This window comes from Pseudonaja textilis, chromosome 1, assembly GCF_049901715.1.
Source record: "Pseudonaja textilis isolate UNSWEBS1 chromosome 1, rPseTex1.2, whole genome shotgun sequence".
Taxonomy (NCBI): Eukaryota; Metazoa; Chordata; class Lepidosauria; order Squamata; family Elapidae; genus Pseudonaja; species Pseudonaja textilis.
This window is the reverse complement of record NC_141990.1, coordinates 46,397,618-46,417,546: the sequence shown is the minus strand read 5'-3', so window position 1 is coordinate 46,417,546 and position 19,929 is coordinate 46,397,618. Positions and strand designations below refer to the sequence as shown.

At 39.7% G+C, this 19,929-nt stretch overlaps 1 protein-coding gene across 1 annotated transcript; it reads left to right on the top strand.

Moving 5' to 3' along the window:
• The first annotated feature begins 1,848 nt into the window (after positions 1–1,848).
• BATF3 (basic leucine zipper ATF-like transcription factor 3) lies at positions 1,849–18,530 on the top strand. The gene is made up of 3 exons (XM_087933181.1): positions 1,849–3,171; positions 8,492–8,596; positions 13,685–18,530. The coding sequence occupies exons 1-3, from the start codon at positions 3,103–3,105 to the stop codon at positions 13,868–13,870; spliced, it is 360 nt and encodes a 119-aa protein (XP_087789307.1). The 5' UTR covers positions 1,849–3,102; the 3' UTR covers positions 13,871–18,530.
• The last annotated feature ends 1,399 nt before the right edge of the window (positions 18,531–19,929 follow it).

Genomic DNA, 19,929 nt, shown 5'->3' with positions numbered 1-19,929 from the left:
ATTGTCACTGAATTGTGCAAGAACGAGGTTATATACTGTATTGTATTTCAGAGGACCTTCTTTTTATAGCCATGTTGTTGGATTTTTTAAAATGTAAATGCTTTCAGATGACTGTACTCTGAAGCATTGCAGTTTGACTATAAAATTCAGAAGAATGTAGAAGAGTAATTGTACATCGATAGATGACTTTCTTTTAATTTTTATAACAGCAGAAGTATGGGAGTATATATTAAGTTTTGTAAAGTATAACAAGGAATTTCAAAGCTGGGAGAAGAAAGTAAGAGGAAGCAAGGCAGTGCTATTTGAACAAGGAAGTGTGTGTGTGTGTTTGTGTTTGTGTGTGTGTGTGTATCATTTTCAGATGAATAATGTTGCCTGTGGTTGGGAGAGCACTATAAATTCCAACTGCAGGTAGGTAATGAGGATTTTTTGGAAATTCAGGAAAGATAAATCAGTACACTTTTAAATGACTTATACAAGAGAAGTCTGTTTTTTAATTGTGCCATTATTTGACTGACTTAGAAGTCAGTCCTTTTTTTAAGGCTTAAAAATATCTCTTCACTTGAAATGTCACAACATTCAACTTTATATTTTTAACTTGACTGTAAACCGACATTGCATCAGAAGGCGTCTGGTTGTTTTCTTAATATAGCTCAGATGGATACATAATTAAACTGGTTGCTTAATCCCTATATGCATGTCGTCTTCATAGTTATGGTACACAGAGTTCCAGCAACAACAAAAATACTGCAATTTAATGGTGAGTAGAACAGAGTATAGAATTTGGTTTCCATTACTAACTAACTACGCTTCAATATCCTATTAAATGAATTTTGTTTTTAATGGCTTCTTGACAATAGTCAGGAATAAAATTTTATTTGGCCATGATGTTGAACCTTGAGACACGCAGGTTCTCTCCAAGGTACTTGATACTAAGAACATGGAGTGACAATTATCAAGTGTCTTATAAAAGTCTATCTTAGTGCTAGCCTATGATGAATGGAACCTAGATCTCTATTATATAAAAGACAAAGGAGAATAGTTCTTTCTGCTCTCAAAATCCATTGCAGCTTCGTTTAAAAAAACAGTTGTCTTTTATATTCATGCTTTTCTAGTTTAAGGTTATAGATTAGTGTAAAAATCCTTTTGTGTTTTACAAAACACAGTCGTAACATTTTAAAATTCTGTTATTCTAACTAAATGTGGAAGTGATCCTTTTTTGGTCAGTCTGGGAAGGACAGAGTCTAGATAAAATCAGGCACATGAGTTGAGTCGGTAGGTGGGATTAGAAAGCCAAAACTTCTTTGAAGGAGGCAGTGACAAACCACTTCCATATTTCTGCCAAGAAAACTACATGGCCCATGAAATCAGGAATTGAGCTCAATTCGAACTGCATTTTTCACAGTATATCCACATAGCATACAAAAGCTGCTCAGTTCAGTCTCTGATACCTTTAAAGTAGGGTTGTGAGAAACTCCTGTTTGAAATTCAGCAGAGTTGTTGCGGGCCAGTATAACTTACAGAAGTAAATGTGTTAAGGCTTTACTGCACAAGGCAATTTTCTATGTAGAATTTGAATGTACTTCTAGGATATCCAACAACTCTTAAGCTTGGTTCAGAAGCAGCCTAACAACTCTGCAACCGTTGAAGGTTCCAAGGGTAGTTGAGCAGCAAATAAAAAGTGTGTGATTTTTTTCCTCTTTATGACACCTTTTTCATGTTTTATGCCTTTCAAAGCATGTTTTGTCCATCAGACATTTCACCTGCAAGCTTGTGCATCTAATAAAATGCAAATCAGTGTATTGGTTAATGATGGACTAAATCACAGAGATCAAAGCTCGAGGTTTCCACAGCTGAATAGTCACCCTCTCTCAACTCAGCTTTATCCTGTAGAAGACGGAGAAGAAAAGGCAAGACTTCATCTTGAGCTTCTGAAGGAAAGGAGATACATCCAATTACATAAGCTATAATCAAAACTATCCACTTCCCAGTTCATGTTATACTTTAGAAGATTAATTTACAGTTTAACTTTCTACAGAAGTAAAGGTAGTTCACAATAAAAGTGGGACAATTAGGGTTTTAAGCGAAATTTTTAGCTAACTTAGAGCTAATAATACAGCTTAATCCAGTTTATTTTGCTCGGGTCATTCTTTTAAATGCAGACTGCGCCTCCTTGAGTGGTACTTTTTTTCACTTTTCGTGAAAAGGTGGGCTTCAGACAGCACGGCACAGCCATCCTGTCACTTCCACGCTCCAGTGTAACAACGGCGACCCCCTTTCTTTTACAGTGGTAACGCTAGAGGCAATTGCCTACCAACTAGTTTAGGATTTGGTCCCGGTTTCCGCCTCCTAGTCTCCGCAAGCACGGCTCTCTTTAGTCCAGGGGTCGCCAACCTTGTCCACTTTTAAGCCTGGAGGACTTCAACTCCCAGAATTTCCCAGCCAGCAAAGCTTAAAGGTGGACAAGGTTGGCGACCCCTGTCAAATACCCGCCTACAAGCGCGGCCTTTTTAAACGAGGAAAGGCGAGCGAGAGAACGAACAGCTCCCACGGCCAAGCTGGAAGCTCTTTGGACTTGCCCAATCATCAGCCGAGCCGGATTCCGGCTCGAAAGCCACCCCAAAACCCCACAGCCCGCGAGCGGGGCGGAAGAAGGGAAAAGCCCCTCTTCTTTTCAGTTCCCCATCGGGCTGGGCTCCGCCAAAGGCCGCCTCCCGGTCTCTCTGCCAGTTCCCTCCTGAAGTTTCAAGGGCCGCCACGTGATTTTCATGAACTTGGGTTAAGCAGATCTGAGGCGCCGGTCAGGGCGAAAGCGGCGGCTCCTGGGTTTCCCGGCCGCCGAGCGCTCGCTTTGAGAAGAGCAGCTGGGGAAGCAGGCGAACGGCGGCGGCGGCGGCAGCGGCAGGTGTCGGGGAAGCGCCGAGGGCAGCACGCGCGTCCGGGATGCCTCTCTTTGGGCTTTCCGCTTAGACGGTGGCGGCCGCAGCGAGCCCCCACGCGCGTCCCCGGCGCTTGCTGTGGCTGCGCTGTGTTCTCCGGTACCTCAGACGCCCTTCGGCCTCCTGACAGGGCCGTCCAAGCTCCTCTTTCTGTTCGGCCAGGATGTCTCAGGGGATCCCCGCCGCGGGAAGCATTTTGGAACGAAGTTCCTCGTCCGACGGGACGTTGCAGGTAAACAGAAGCCCGGGGGTGGGGGTGGGGCTGTGTGTGTGTGTGTGTGTGGAGGAGAATAGAAAAGTTAGACAGACGGACGCGCCTCCAAGAAACTTTCCTCTGCGATTCGGAAGCTCCCTGGGATCGCGCTCTTTAAACCCCGACTCCCAGCCGGGTCTTTTCGGCGTTTGCGGGGCAGGGTTTCTTTCAGCGCTGCCGTTTGGACGCGCCGGACCTCGCTCGCGGGCAACGGCGAGGATCGAAGTGCAGCGGTGGCCCCTCGAAAGAACTGGGGTGCTAGATTTCTTCGGAGAAAAAACACGCTTTAAAAAAAAAGAAAGAAAAATTCGGGTAGTACAGAGACCAAAACCACAGAAGGAGATAAAAGTGGAGCGTAAAATCATGGATCGCGCCTCATGCCCCACATTTCCTCTTCCTTTCCCTTCCCTTCTTTATTACCAGAATTTGCCTTATTTCGAGAAACGGAGGAGGTAGGAACTTCTAATCAGAAGAAGGGAGAAAAGGATGGAACTTCCCACTGCTTGAAATGACTTTAAAATTCTGTGATTAGGTGGGGAGGTGTTTTTGAACAATTAATATTTCATCAGTAGCTACTGCTCTTATTGAATATACATTTGTCTGCAGGGTTTTAGGAAAGGCGAGTGTCCAGGCTAGTTTTCACCTACCGGTACTTGTCACAGTAAGGGTGGAGTGGGGAACCAAACCTACATGCCCAGATCTTACTTCTCCTACCTCTGTGGCCTTCCAGACTAGATATGGCTTTGTCTGAGTTTTGATATCCTGAATCTTCAGTTCCCCAGCTCTGTCATCCAGCAAGTGACATTCCCAAAAGGCAAACCCCGTTTGAACAGTGAAGAACAGAATCGCTGCATGTGTCCAATTAGTTTAATGCTAACTGTACCAGTCTATGCAACCCAGAACACTGTACATGTGTTGGATTCAAGTTCCCATCATTCCCAATTGAAAGTTGAGAAAAAATGAATTCTTGTTGTAATATTTGGCTTCTCAGTGTCTCTGGTACATACAACTTTGCTCCCATCCAGGCCAACCCATCTCTAACTGTACAGTTATTCGAATGAGCCAGGAACCATTCATCAAGTTTTAGGGCCTCTTTTAATTGCGCTGTCAAATCATTCGATAAATCCACTTCTTGTTTCTTCTTTTGAGCTCTAGTGACCACCGGGGCGGCTAGCTGTTTGGTTGAGACAATTGGCCTTATCACTTCCTGACGAACACTGTTATATTGAGGCAGTCTAGATAGAGCATCCGCCATAAAATTCCTCCCCCCCAGGATGTACTTCAGTGAGAAGTTAAACCGCTTAAAATATTGGGCCCACCGAACTTGTTTAGGACACAGTTTTCGAGGCGTTTTTAAGGCCTCCAAATTCTTTTGGTCAGTCCATACCTCAAACGGGTGTTTCGCTCCTTCTAAGAAATGTCTCAATGTCAATAGAGCCCAGCGTACTGCAAAAGCTTCCTTTACAGATGTGGCCACATGACATGAACTACATTTCCCAGGATACCTTTAACTACATTTATCATGATGCATTCCCTTAAGGGGACAGCTCATAATTCCTAAGTAACCATCCAATTCTGATAGACTGGCTGGGACAGCACACTTCCCGCATGTGATATCTCCAGCATTAGTTGTAATATCTTCTTGCTTTAGGGTTTTGGGCTTTTATCAACACCCTGATGAGGAAGCAGTTATCAGTCTCTCTGGTGGTTGTCATGGCACTGGAGAGACCACACACATATAGAATATGATAGAATGAGCTGGAAGGAACCTTGGAGGTCTTCTAGTCCAGCCCCCTGCTCAAGCAGGAGAACCTATACCAGTGGTGGCTAACCTTTTTGGGCTCCCGTGCTGATAATTGCGTGCGCGGTTGTCTGCTTGTGCTCGCGTGCCATCACCCAGAAGGCAATGTGCGTGCCCCCATGCCTCCTGCGCATGCACATGTGACTCGCGACTCGCACTTCTGCGCATGCACACTTGCCCTGCATGACCCATGCCGCACGCTTCTGCCCACGCACGTGCACCCCCCTATGCTGCGCACTTCTGCACATGCACGAGTGTCTCCTATGTGCTGCCACACACACAGATATCATGCGCACCAGATATCCGATAATCAGCTGGCAGGCAGGTGGCATGCACGCATGCACAGTAGACCTTTTCTGGGCGAGGGCTCGCATGCCGTCAGTAATGGTTTGTCCCCACGGACCTATACCCTTTTAGATAAGTGACTGTCTAGACCAGGGGTGTCAAATTCCATTTCATCAAGGGCGGCATCACAGTTATGTTTGACCTTGGGGCCTGGAACGGGCATGGCCAGGGTAGATGTAGCCAGCTTGACATCTCTTGTGTTAGAGTTAGGGTTAAGGGGGTGCCTGTGGTGGCCCAAGCACTCTGCCTGCAAAAACGGGCTCCTGAGCTTCATTTTCAGTTGTGATGGCCTCCTGCAGCCTTCTGTCAGCTCCCCCCCACCCGCATTCTGTTTTCGCTGGCAGAGGGTTGTAGGAGGGCATTGCAGCTGAAAATGAAGATCGGGAGCCCGTTTTCACTGGCAGAGGCACTGCAGCAGGCCACTCCACTCTTCCCAGGGCAGCCTTGCTGGCCAGATCTAAACACCCCATGGGCTGCATCTGGGCCGCAGGCCTTGAGTTTGACACCCCTGGTCTAGACTCTTTTTAAAAATATCCCGTGATGAAGTATCGACAGTTTCTGGAGGCAAGTTGTTCCATTGGTTTTGTCCTCACTGTTAGGAAGTTTCTCCTTAATTCCAGCTTGCTTCTCTCCTTGATTAGTTTCCAACCATTATTTCTTGTCCTGCCCTCTTTGTGCTTTGAAGAATAATTTGACCCCCTCTTCTTTGTGGCAGCCCTTCAAATACTGCAATACTTCTATCATGTTAGCTCTAATTCTTCTTTTCTTCAGACTAGTCAAACCCAAATCCTGCAGCCATTCTTTGTATATTTTAGGCTCCAGTCCTTTGATCATCTTAGTTGCTTTTCTCTGACCTTTTCTAAAGACTCAACATCTTTTTTTGTAGTATGGTGACCAAAATTGGTTGCAGTATTCCAGGTGTGGTCTTACTAGGGTTTTATAAAGCAATACTACTAGTACTTCACGTGATCTTGATTCTATGCCTCTGTTTATACAACCCAGGATTGTATTAGCTTTTTTGGCGGCTGCTGCACACGGCTGGCTTATATTCAAGTGATCATCCACTAGGACTCCAAGGTCCCTCTCACAATTACTGTTTTTGAGGCAAGTTTCACCTAACCTGTACTTATACCTTTGATTTTTCCTGCCTAAATATAAAACAAGGAGGCTTGTTGATACTTGAGATGTCTTAGTGCATTTGAGGTGGATATTATCTCATGCACTACTTCTAAATTTAAATCAAAATGTACCTGCCTATGCTTGTCAAGTCTGTTCCTCAAACCCAAGATATTTTGAATTGGATTCAAAGATAGATAAAAATGGCGGCATTGCTGTTACAGGACACAGATATGATGTAGGCAAGATGATATTTTGTTGGACTAAAATCAGACATGTAAACTGGCAATATGTGAATTATGAGAATTTCTCAGACTTCAAAACAAAAATATAAAATAGAACAAGAATATTGGTGTATCGGATTAGCAATAGCTAATTCAAACGTCAGTTTTATCAAACTACATTCTAACACACATTCCTGCTTCTGAAACCAGAATTCACTATATTTTAAATACCACTATACCATGTAGAATTTTCTTATCTTTCCACCCATCCATCTCACAAATATAAAACTTTTATTACCATCAAGGATTAGGGATAGGGTTAAAATGATTCTTCTAACTGGTGTTGTAGTCTCTTGAATGGATCTTGTGTTACTGAAATGTCCTAGACATCACTTTATGGCTCTACTCTTTTTCATACTAAAAAAGCTTTTTTTAAAGAAACAGAGTAAGAGGGAGAGATAAAAGAATATATCAAGGGGGCCAAATCATGAGTTAAATTGGGAATGTTCAGCATACCTTATGGGGATTTCCCTTTGGATATGCAAAACATTTACCATCTTAGTAGAGCAGGAACCCCATTACATAGGGCAGATTGTCTGACTTGCTACCCCAAACATGATCTAGACATTTTGTGTTTGTTTCATGATTTTAGATTTAATTGTGCCAAACTCTTTCTGAGCCCAGTTTCCCCTAATATTTGTTACTTCCAAAACTCCTGCAATCATGCATTGGAAACCCGATAATAAAATGCCTTTCCCTCCTTCCTAACCAGCGTACTTCTATCTCTCCTATTTAAGAGGCCTGAAGGTTTCAATTTTACCATTTCTGGCATCACTACTCTGCCTACTGATCTTCCCTTTACTTTTTTTTTCTCTACCTTAATTTAAAAGAAATTAGATCTGCTTTGCTTGAAGCCTATCAACAGTGGATGCCATGGGACGGAGGTAGGCAAAGAAGAGATTGGGAAGAGCAGGGATAGGTCCTTGATTTTTTTTCCCCTGTTCTCTCTTCAAATGCTTTTCTGTTGCACTTGCATATTTCAGTCCTATATTAGGACCAAATAAAATGTGTTTCATCTAGACATGTTCCACTTGCACCTGGCTCTTTCATGCCCCAAATAATTTGCACAATACTAACTCAAACTTGATCCTGATATGCTCTAACCATACAACAAAACTGCCAAACATAATTTTCCTACCGTTCAAAATTGTGTCTTTATCTGAGGTAATTATGCCTGCTATGTTATTGCAGCACTACTAACTCAGCCTAGCCTTACCTGACCTCACAAGAGGATAAAATGAAAGACTTTCTGCATATTTTCTATCTTTCTTGGATGAAAGATAGGATCCAGATGTAATTAACACATTCCAAAACCTTGATGATCTGGTTTCCTTCTTTCTTCCTTTTATTTTTTAAAAAACAACAATTCAAATTTCTCAGGAAAAAGAAAGCAAACCCTGGCTCACCCACATCCTCTTCCTAGAAACTCTTGTAAACTTATTGTGCAGGAGAAGAGAGTTTGCCACCTTTCACTCAAAATACTATTTGAACCAGATTCAGCCACAAGAGTTCTTGTAACCAGTCTTTACATTAATATACCAACAAGACTGTCTGCAAATTACTTTTCTACTCAATATAAGGGAAATATCAATATCAGTCACTCTTGAAATATGTGATCAGGGCTCATAAGGTTAAAAGTTGTGTGTTTGTTAAAGTATAGCTTTCTGGATTTTCTGGATGCTGAGGGATTTTTTTTGGGGGGGGGGAAGGGAAGTCATTAACTAAACAAGCATATTCTGATTTTATTCACCAGAGCCATGATGACGATGAAAGACGAGTAAGACGAAGAGAGAAGAACAGAGTCGCTGCTCAGAGAAGCCGAAAGAAACAAACTCAGAAAGCAGATAAACTCCATGAGGTGACTGATGCATTGGCCTTCTTCAGGATCAACAATTAGTATCATTATCAAAGGCAAAATAAGTCCTGGGTCACCTTAAGTATTAACAGAGTGTTAGTTCCTTAATTAGGGACATCCAAAGTAGGAGGTGGAGTGTGTATGTGTTCAAAGTTCCACCTCTTTTATGTGTGTCACATATGCAACACACAAAGATGACGTGACTTCAATTGGCATCTAGATTTTTTTAACATTTATGCAGATCCTTTTGGTTTAATAAGCTTTTATGGAGCAAACCCTATTTTCTCAGATGCAGGGGATGCCACCCCCAGTTAAAAACTGAGCAGTGATCTAAGTTTGTGTGACAACATTTTAGCTTTAAAGGCAGCCTTTCCAAGTGAGCATTCTCTAGATGGAACAAGTCTCGGGGCCCACAGCAACATCTGATTACCCAAGTCTGGGAAAGGTTGAGCTAGCCAGATGCTTAGCCAAAGCTCACAATGGAAGTCACCGTCTCCTGCAGGTTGCATAGAACATGCTGTGATTGGAAGCTTCTAACCACAGAGCATCCATACTTAGATGTTGTTCCTCCATTAACACTTTGATGCTTAAGCTATTGACTGTCACAAATGCCTGAGGCACTGAATTTCACAGGATATAGCTCATGAGAAAGAATTTGTCTGGATTTACCTGCACTGTAAATTTTAGGAAGTGACAGGGAGATTTATCATGCTCTGAATCAGGTTCAAGATATTTTTTCTCTTTACTTTCCCTCTTTCTCTACTAAAAAATGGAGATGATCACCACCCAATAGAATCAGACCAGACTGAACAAAGGAAACGTTTACCTTCTTTTTTTTTTAACTCTCCCTCTTCCTGGTTTACTGTTTTATAAATTCCCACCATGTCTCCTGTTGCTCATCTTTTTCTTCAAAACTATGTGATCTAATACACACTTTTCTCAGTAAACAATTAGCAGACCAATTTGGCACTCAGGGCAAGGAGGATATGTGGGTGAGCCCAGGGGAGGGATTCAAATTTTTTAACAACTGGTTCTGTGGGTGTGGCTTAGTTAGTGGGTATGGCTTGGTGGCCATGTTATTGGCTGGGCGTGGCCAACTCAATATCACTCACATCGAGGCATGCATCTCCTCGCCTGGCCTCTCACAACTGTGGGGATGCTGCAACAGTCATAAGTGTGAAAAATGGTCATAAGTCACTTTTTTCAGTGCCATTGTAACTTTGAATGGTCACTCCACACAAGCAAAGTACCAGCAAAGGAGGGGGGTAAAAAACTCCAGAGAAGTTCCCAAGATAGTAAGTCTAGTCTTGCCAAGAATGTAATAAGAGTTAATGGAGAGGCCGTTTCTGTAAGCAACATCAGAATGTTTCCTTCCTGCCTTCCTTACAGGATTAGGCCAGTAATTTCTTCTAACAACCCATTCTCCGAACTGCTTAGAATGTTAACAACCAGTTCTAGCAAATAGATGTGAACTGGTAGAATCCCACCCCCAGGTGAGCCCCTATCTTGCCATCAGTGCATTGAGGTTATTTGTCAGCTCAGAGCTTATGGATATGGAATGTCCATATGTGGGTGCTTTTTTTAATCTTCTTCTTCATAGAATTTAGTATTTTGTTTCAGACCAGCCTGGCATTTTTAGGATAGCAGCCTAAACTATGCAAACAGAACCAGGATATTAGAATCTTAGTCTAATATCTTATTATGCCCGGAAACTTCTTCCAAACAGTCTTGTTCTAACGGATAGTCAGACAACTGGGCAGGGAAAGCAATTTGTAATATTATTGTGATTTTTTATAAAAAACCACGGTCTTTTTTCCCTTTCTTGCATATTTAATCATTTCAATATTTTTTTCATGTTCTCCTTTCCAATTGAACAATAGATGCTTATAAGCTGGTTCTAAAGAATGGAGCTTAAGTGTAGAATAGCAAGGGTGTTGGCCAAGATTGAGATTGTTATCAGTGCTTCAAAGCTTTCATATGAGCAATTATGAATATTCCTGAGTAAAATGATGAATAAAGGTGGTGGCCCAGAGTCCAACATGTTCTTTCAAAGGAAGAAAGCACATTATTCATCCATTCTTGTGACTTCATGTGTGCAGTAAGGCAGTTAATGAATATATTGGTCACGGTGGCTGAGCAGCTATGGCCTTTTTTTTTTGGTTAAGGACATTGGTTCATTTTAGTTTCAGCCACATTCAAATCAAGGGGGAAACTAGCCACTTGATGTACATTTGCCTTGTAAAGCAATTCTTTTCTGAGTCTCACTTACTTTCCTTTCTTTTACTGGAACTCAAAAGATTACCTCATTCATGCTTTGGTTGAAATTGACCTCAGAGAGGCATGGGGAAATTTGGTGTTTGTAAAGTAACTTCTCTTTTTGCTAGAAGTCTGGTGCCAAAGACCTGCCCCTCTCACACAAGAGAACTGAGCTCATTCAAGGAGGATGCTTTGGTCATTGGTTCATCTGGTCCTTTTTAAGGGTTTCCAAATGAGAGTCACTTTGGTTTATCCTGACAGGCAGATCCTTTCATTGTGTTTCATAATCCACTCGTTATGGATTGAGGAGATTGAGCAAATTCAGCCATCTATGCATTAAAACTGTAGGTTACAACTGCAGACCAGAATGACCAGGTTTCCAGGCATGGCCTATAAAGTCTCACTGGCTTTCTTACAGACCCCTGCCACTGTTCCAAAAGGTCAAAGCTACATTACTGTCCCCTTACTTTCTGCCTCTGCTATCCTACTCCCATAGTACCCCTAGACCTGAAGAATATGCATTTGTATGTGCATGTTCATATGTGCATGTCTGGAATTTTTAAAGTTCAGCAGCTCTGACCATTTTTTAAATCCAGCCTCACCTACTTCTGAAGGTTAGTCCCCCAAGTATCCTTGACTTGGCAAATTTCACTTTCTTGCTATAAATCCTGCCTAAGTAAATAATGGTTTAGCAAAGTGCATGAATCCATATCTATGATTTGGAATTCTGCCTTTTACTTCCAGTTCATCAATCTTTTTACTTATCAGGAAAATAAGTTAGGACAAAGTAGAATAACAGCAAGAGAGGTCAGTCCACACTAGGAGCTGTCATCTTGGAAAAATACCAGTATAAATCTATTCTGAGTTTGTTTCATCTTCATGTTTGTTTCATTCTATCAGAATAATTTATGAGAGATACATTTAGTTCTGCTATTCTTAAAGAACTGGAATCTGGAATCCTTGCTTATCCGAAACTTCCAGTGTTCAGTGTTCAACCAGTGGATTTACTTTCTACTTTTTTTTTTGTCTATACCCATGCCCCCATCAGCCAAACACTGAAGTGAACCCACATTTGATGGCCAAGAGATGATTTTCACAGAAATAGTCCTTTCTTTGGGGATGATGAGTCATAATCTTTCACCGTCTCCTTAAATTACTGTCATTTAACAATATATATCTACAGGTAAATTAATGCTTGCTTGCTTTGAAAAGGAAAAATAAATATATGTCTCTCTTTTGTTTTGTGCTGCATTTCTTTTGGAATGATGTATTAACAGCCTTCTTAGAACCTCCTTCATGACTGAATTCACAAATGTTTTGGACTGAGAATGTCAAATAACCATTCAGTATTTGCATCCCTGAGTTTTGGAGTTTGAGCTGTGACCACCTGTGTGCTGCTGAGAGCTGATTCAAGTGCTATGTTCTCACAGAAATAAATCAGAAAAGCCTGCTAGATCATTTCAACTTAAAACCTACAGCCAGTTTTTCTTCCCAATTTGCCCCATAGCTATGGCATTTAAACCTACAGTATAATGCCTCTAAATGTGGAGGTTTTATTCATCATCATATTTAATGCCTGTTTTCAATTCTAAATATTGCCCTTGGTAGTTTACATCAGGACCCAAGCAATTTTTTCTCAGCTCACATTATCTGAGGAACTGCCTCATCCCCATCACATCAGTTTGTCTCACTCAGGTAAGGAAGGCATGTTCCAGACCCTGGGGTCAGTTAAAGACTTTCAACGGTGGGGTTCAGGAAGAGGGCCCAACTCTCCTAGCCTTTTGAAGAGTCTGAAGACCTGGCTCAGTCAACTAGCATGAGGCTCGCAGAACAGCACAAAAGCCAAGGAAGCCCAGGTAATGGCTAAGATCCCCCTCCAAATATAGAGAACAAAACAAAAGCAGAACTTGAGCTGATTTAATATAATTTATGTTCAAATGTAATTAAAACCAAGTTAGTTCAATTATCTATAAAATTGTTCTTTATATATTTTGTGATTTCCACCATTGTTGAATTAAAAAGTACAATTGGGTGGCAACCTTTACAGCAAGCAATCTGAAATCAGAAACCTCATATTTTACACCCCTTGTTTACATTGATAAAATAATATGATATAAGTGCAGATGAAAAAAATAGCCAAAGCTACTCCCTTTATTGGATGCTGAAGATAATGAAGGGAGATTTCCTTTATGGTAGCTCCTTCTCTAAATACTGACCAATAAAGGACTTTCCAAGCTAGGCTCCTCCCCTTTGGATTGTCCAACCACATAGTTCCACTTCTGAGAACAGATAAAAGCATTTGTCTTGGCTAAGGTCTTCTGATAGAGGACTTCTGTTGATTTTATTAATATTTATTATACAAATTATGTTAAAAGTAATGGTTGTCTTGGGAAAAAATATCCACTGCAGGATTTACTCTATTTGATTTTGCTCTACACCACCACTTAGGTATTAGTTTAATGGTAATTTCCTATAGAACTATTTTAAATAGAACAATATAAATAAACTATGCCTTAGGTAGGTAAAATTAAGATACACTAAAAACCCACTGGGAAAAAAATGTGTTATGTAAACCAGAAGAAAATAATGTGTTATGTAAACCAGAAGAAAATAATGTGTTATGTAAACCAGAAGAAAATAAATTAGGAGCGATCTACTTTTCAAAGTAAGTATATTTTTCAGAATAATTGTATCATTTTTAATTGTCTTTTTGGTTATTTTTAATCTTCCTTTTGAGAATTTAAGCACTTCATGAAGAATAGTTTAGCAAAATAATAAATAATCACGGATTCTTGCTTGCATGCTTGATCTGCTTATTTTTATCAATTATTTCAGGAATATGAGTGCCTTGAACAAGAGAATAGTTCTCTAAAAAGGGAGATTGGAAAGCTGACAGATGAAGTGAAACATCTGAGTGAAGTGTTGAGGAACCATGAGAAAATCTGTCCCTTGTTACACTGTGCCTTAAACTTTGGATTGATTCCCAGACATGAAGCCCTCCTTGGTCCCTTGCCAAGATAAGACTCCCTCCTGAGAAACCTGAAAGAATGAGAAGATTTCAAGACTCTCCAGTATTGTCATTTTGACCATCATGTTGCATGAGTCCACACATTCTTACAGCAGCATTTGCTACATCTAGTGTTACCTTGGATTCGTCCAATCATCAAGAATCAATGTTGATGTTAAAAAGCCACGAAGCCTTATGGGAGCAATTTTCAGCTGAGCAGGATATCTTAATTGTGTTTCTACTATGCATTCCATATGCAGCACGGAATAGGAAATATTATGTGCTAGAATTACTAGAATATGAAATATGTTAACTTCAGTTCATGCTTAACCATGTAGATGTATGCTCCTTACAATAATAGACAATTTGGCGGCCATCATAGGGAATGGGGAAAATGGCTTGAACCCAAAAGGATCATAGATATGACAATCGGTGTTCAAAGACAGGGACTGCTTTTGCTTCCCAGCACTCTGATTCCCTGTCTTTTTTCCTCTCTTCCATTTTCTTCAGTGACAAACGCCTCACGTTTTCTGAAAACCTAATTATCGTATTTTTGGATATAGCTTTAGGATTGTTTTTAGGTGTGAACATATCATGTGGCATATGAGGTTTGGAAGGCATATCTTCCTGCTTCAATACATGATTCTCTGCAGTGATTATCATCTTACATATATTTCCAGCTGCACCACAATGGAGTTCAAATTGCAACAAAGATAGCATTTTCTTTGAAGATCCTTTTAAATGTTATAACTCTATGAAGGCTACGGCAGCACAATTGTTCTGGGAAGAAACTCCTTCTCACATTCCTTTGTCTTCTTCTCTGATGGTGGCTGGCCAATTTTGCAGCAGTTCTGACGAGATTTTTACACATGACCAAACAAACGTACACGACATAAAGTAAGGACATGAATGGTGGTTACTAGCAGTTGTTTTCATTTCTCTTTTCTGTGGAGTGGATTTGACCGATTGTTTTTAGCAGCAGGACCTACAGCACCAGAGGGCACAGCTTGTGTGGGAGTGATCTTCTTCGCTGTTTTTTGACTTCTCAAGGTCAGCACTGTGAGAACAACTGCAAGTTGGTTTGAAACTGTTTCTGACAATTGGGAAGTGAAAATGATGTGGCATGGGAAGTTTTAATTTAGCATCCTGAGTTTGCTTTAAAAATTCCTCATGAAGGAGAATTGGTCACTTTCCATGGCAGTTTATTCCATTGTTAAAAGGTTGCTTGTTGTACGTTGTAATATTTTCTGTTACTCTGGTATCTAAACACATTGGACCAAAGGAAATGGCTTCTCTCCTTCCCCTTATTTTTTCCCAATCCTGTTGTCAAGGAATAGCTAGTATGCAAGATGTGCCACAGAATATATGAAAAGAACAGCAGCTTCATGAAAACAATAACACAGCTATGTTGAAGCAACACTTCCTGAAGAAGTACACAAGCCTGCATCCCTCCAAGTAGTTACATCTGAAGAGCTTAGTGAGAGAGCAAAGGGATCTATTGTGTTTTTATTGATTTTTTTTTATTTCATGTATTCATTGTATTATTTGGTTGAATTTAATCCTAGGACCAGCTTAGACTTACACATGTGACATTAGCAATTATATAGATTGATTGTTCAAATGAGTGAGTGAATGAGTGAATGAATGAATGAAATAAAAGAGCCAAATACAAAAATAATTGACAAGGAGAGAATTTCTATTCTATTCTCCCTACCTGCTTCTCTCATCGATACCCATGACTTGAGTATCCAGAGGAAGTCTGAGTGTATGGTGGAAGTACGGCTCCCATTTACACAAACAGCCACAGTCCACATTCTAATTTCTTTCCAGATTTCCAAGAGACATAACAGGCTTTTTAGAAAATAAAGAATATTTATCTATTTCCATTGGTAGCAAGTGACAGAGAAAGAAAACATACCTATTGATACCAAATCAGTTAAAAATAGCTAAAAAGTGTGCAATTTCCTATCAAACTTCTGCTTTGGCTTACTTATAATACTATGTGAGGGAAGTTTCAGAATTTCAGTGCAGCAAAATCAGACTTTAGTAAATCTGACTCTGATACCTATTTACAGAATTGTGGTATTAAGTGTTCTAATATCCAAACGAAAATATGTACTTGGGAACTAAAATGCAAGTGTTTTACGTAAATAAGAACCCAGTAAATTCTTTGAATAAAAGTCATGATGTTCCCCTTTTTGGCAAAACCTAGATCCTCATTAGCATAGGAATAACAAGCGACAGTGACATATAAATTTCAGGAACCTGATAATGGAAGCAGAATTGCTTCATAAAGGACAATTTCATATGATTCTTGCTCTTGGATGATTGAATGTTCCTGGAGAAATTAGAAGTATTCAGTAGAACCCCGTTTCTATGCATTGTGTAATACTTTTCCTGCTTTAATAGTATTCTAATTATTGTGGCTTCCATAAAAGAATCCTGAGAATTTATGAGATGGAAAGAGTTCTGTAGACATTCCGTATTTCTCTTTTCCAAACTATGGTTTCCAGGATTCATGAAAAGAAGAAACAGTAATTCAACTAGTTCCTTTTAAGTGGTATTTTGCTTTACAAATGCATCATGGTTATATAAATTCACTAAACAGATGTTTATTTCCTATGACTAAGATCCGGTCCTTTTCTCTCATCACAGTTATAGGAGCTAATCAAAGGGTGGTTGTTTCTGTTTGAAGAAAATCTATTGGAGAAAACTTGTGATCTCATATCTCAGGAATGACGCAATTTCTTCTTTATGTTGCTCACGCCACTCTCTGAAAAAGTTCATAGTTATCTTTCAAAGAAGCTGAACACTTCATCCCACCAAAGCCTGAATTAAACATATTGTCCGGCTCTGGAGACTCACTCATCTGGAGAACATCTGGTTGAGGAAAAGTATGTAATTCTCCTTAGAAGAGAATGCTTCTACCCTAGCAACACACTGCTGAAATTTCTGAAAGGGGAGTACAGGATGCCCATTCCATTTTTAGATGAAGAGCATGCATTTCCTGTTTTTAAAGTCATAAATCTGTGGTGTGTAGGAGAGAGGGCCAATCAGAAAAAGGAAGATCCTAAGTCTTTTTTTTTTTAAATGTCCTGCTGTAATCAATACTGACTGACTAGTATCAGTTATGGCAGAAGTGTGATATTAGCAAGGTTATTTATAGATATAGTGTTTCCTGAGTGCTTCACCACCATTAAGAGATCTGAAGAAGTCTCTGTCTTATGCAACTCTCCCCACTCCCAAGTATGCGTTAGCATTTCAGCAAATGTAATCCACTCATGATTGACTTTGACATTCAACTTTCAGTAAGTATTACTCTTTCAGAGTAATAGAAATGCTTCTCAACCAGCATTCATGCTGCAAGGGGGAAAGAAGGGGGAAATTTGTGTGAGAAAAAGAGGAAGGAGAGAAGAAAACACATCATCCCATGGGACATTTGCAGTATCTTATAGTTCAGTTTTCCCCAACCTGGTGCAATAAAGAACTGTTGGAATAAAACTCTGAAATTCTCAGCTATCATGGACAATAGTTTGGCTGGGTAGGAAATATCGTATCAGGAAAGCTACTAAAGTTTGGTTCAAAAGTGCTTTTTCAAAAACTTTGTTTTTTCTTGAAGGTGTTTTCCTTCTCATCCAAGAAGCTTCTTTGGTTCTGACTGAATGCTGGAGGATGGCCATTAGCGTTCTTTCTGTGAGTCACTGAGGCCACTTGGAGGTTTATCTGTGCCTCCAGGGTCACCTGAATAGTGCAAATGGGTGTAGAACCTTGGAACTGCCAAAAGGACTGTGTTGTAAACAAATAAACCTCCAAGTGGCCTCAATGACTCTCAGAAAGAATGCTAACAACCAAATGACTGCAAGAAATATAAATCCTTCCATCCTCCAGCATTCAGTCAGAACTGAAGAAGCTTCTTGGATGAGAAACAAAATGTCTTTTTTTAAAAAAAAAAAAAAAAGTCTGATTGCCTCTTGAGAAAGTACCTTTGGGATAACCATGACCTGGATGACTGAGAATCTTCATAGACATGTTAAAATTTGGGAAATTAGTCAGAGACCTAGGGACTTAATCTTATGTGTAAAAGACAAAACAATGATATCTAACTTCTTGGAGATGGGATCTTTCCTGAGGTGAAAAACTGTTTTTCAGAAATTGTTGATTTCCCAGGTGGAAATCTTTACCTTTTCTTTATTAATCCCTGCAAAAATTAGGATTCATTAAACTCAGTAATATCTGAATATGTTCCTAGTTCCAGGCTATATTATCCTAAGTTTGACTGCTTTTATTCCATGTTGCACTCAGAAGAGGATAGATTTGAATGTGGGACAATGTTGTCTCATGCTTCTGGTAATTTTGATGAGAATGTTACTTCTCATGCTTCTGGTAATTTTGATGAGAATGTTACTTCTTTGAAATTGACCTGCCTTTTTTCTTATAGCTCTTCTACAAAGAATAACAGAATTAAACTAGTTAGATTGATATTATTGGAGCCTAGGTTTATATTCCCACCTGTCCATAATGTTTTTGTGTGACCTTAAAGCCGTCTGTTTCTCAGAATAATCTACCTCACCTGCTTATTATGAGGACAATGGAAAATAAACTATTATATGTATCACCTGACAATATTGGGAATCAATCATAAATGAAATAAGTAAAGCACAGTGATGAAGAAAATCATGTTTAGAGTGTAATTTATTTTTTCTCACATATCTTGAAACAAAAATATTGATCAGGTCATTCTATAAATCCTGAATAATGTGGTTGGGCACTTTGGGGAACTATGAGAGCTACTATTAAGATCTGACTCTGTTAATGGCTTATTAGGTTAAGTGAGTATAAGACCAGTAAAATTAATAAAACCCCAATCTAATTAAGCTATAGATTCATAGATAATCCCTGAAAATAAGCCCCCAAAGCCTTATTCAAATACTATGCATATGATATGCATATCATGAATTGTTAAACATAAGGAGAAGATGCAGGAAGATTTGAAGACCTAAGGCACAAGGGATCCATGGTTTAGTTCATACAACATACTAGAACTGGTGAAAATGGAATTGGATAGTTTCTAGTTAAATACAATCTGGGAATCTAGCCTTTTTAAAAGGTTATTTGGGTGGATTATGTGACATTAAGCTAAAATATTTTATGTTTATTTGTTTGGGCAAAGCATATTAAATAAACACAGCTGTGCTATTAATTAAACTTACTTTAGACTTAGTAAGGTGGACATTAGACTTAGTTCAGGTGGACATTAGCCAATAGGTAGAAAAGGGTGAGAACAATAAACTAGCAGAAGAGAAGATGTTGGAGGTCATTTCTAGCAATGCTATCTTCTTCTTTATTCTCTCTCTCTCCCTCCCTCTCTCTTTCCACCTCTCTCTTTCTCTCCCTCCCTCCCTCCTGGTTCCAAAACATTGTTTACATACAAGATGAGCAGTAGAACATGTTAAAAAACACAACTTCAAACAATTCCAAAGGGCAAAAAATGACAGCAGAAGAATGTGATTATGTGATTACATAGACTTTAGTGAAGATGTGAAAATGTAATTACATAGATTTTAGTTAAGATCTGAAATCTGATGACAGATTTCATGTGATTACATAGATTTTGGTGAAGATCTGCAAATGAAACATTTGTAAGGGAAATGGAAGAAGGGACAGGTGACAAAATAAGACTACAGAAAGGTATTCTGCAACTATATAGAGCTAGAATTAAGAAAGTGAAAGTTCAGAATAAGATTCCACCCAAAATAAAATATTCTATTGCCCACCAAGATGGCACAGGTAGTTCTCAACTAAAAACCACATTTGAGTCCCGAATTTCTGTTGCACTTAACATTTGTTAAGAGAATTTTGCCCCATTTTACTGCTTTTCTTGCTACCATTGTTGTGAATCACTGAAGTTAAGTTAGTAATACAGTTGTTAAATAAATCTGGCTTCCTTGTTGACTTTGCTTGTCAGAGGGCACAAAAGGATATCATGTGACCCTGGGACACTGCAGTCATAATAAATATGATATTGCAAGAGTCAGTTGCCAAGCATCTGAATTTTTATCACATAACCATTGGG

What these genes read in the sequence shown, in the direction of transcription:
- BATF3 (XM_087933181.1), top strand. Translation starts at nt 3,103, where the DNA reads ATGTCTCAGGGGATCCCCGCCGCGGGAAGCATTTTGGAACGAAGTTCC. An exon ending in CGTCCGACGGGACGTTGCAG is followed by an intron (nt 3,172 to 8,491) that starts GTAAACAGAAGC and finishes TTTATTCACCAG; the next exon opens with AGCCATGATGACGATGAAAG. An exon ending in AAGCAGATAAACTCCATGAG is followed by an intron (nt 8,597 to 13,684) that starts GTGACTGATGCA and finishes CAATTATTTCAG; the next exon opens with GAATATGAGTGCCTTGAACA.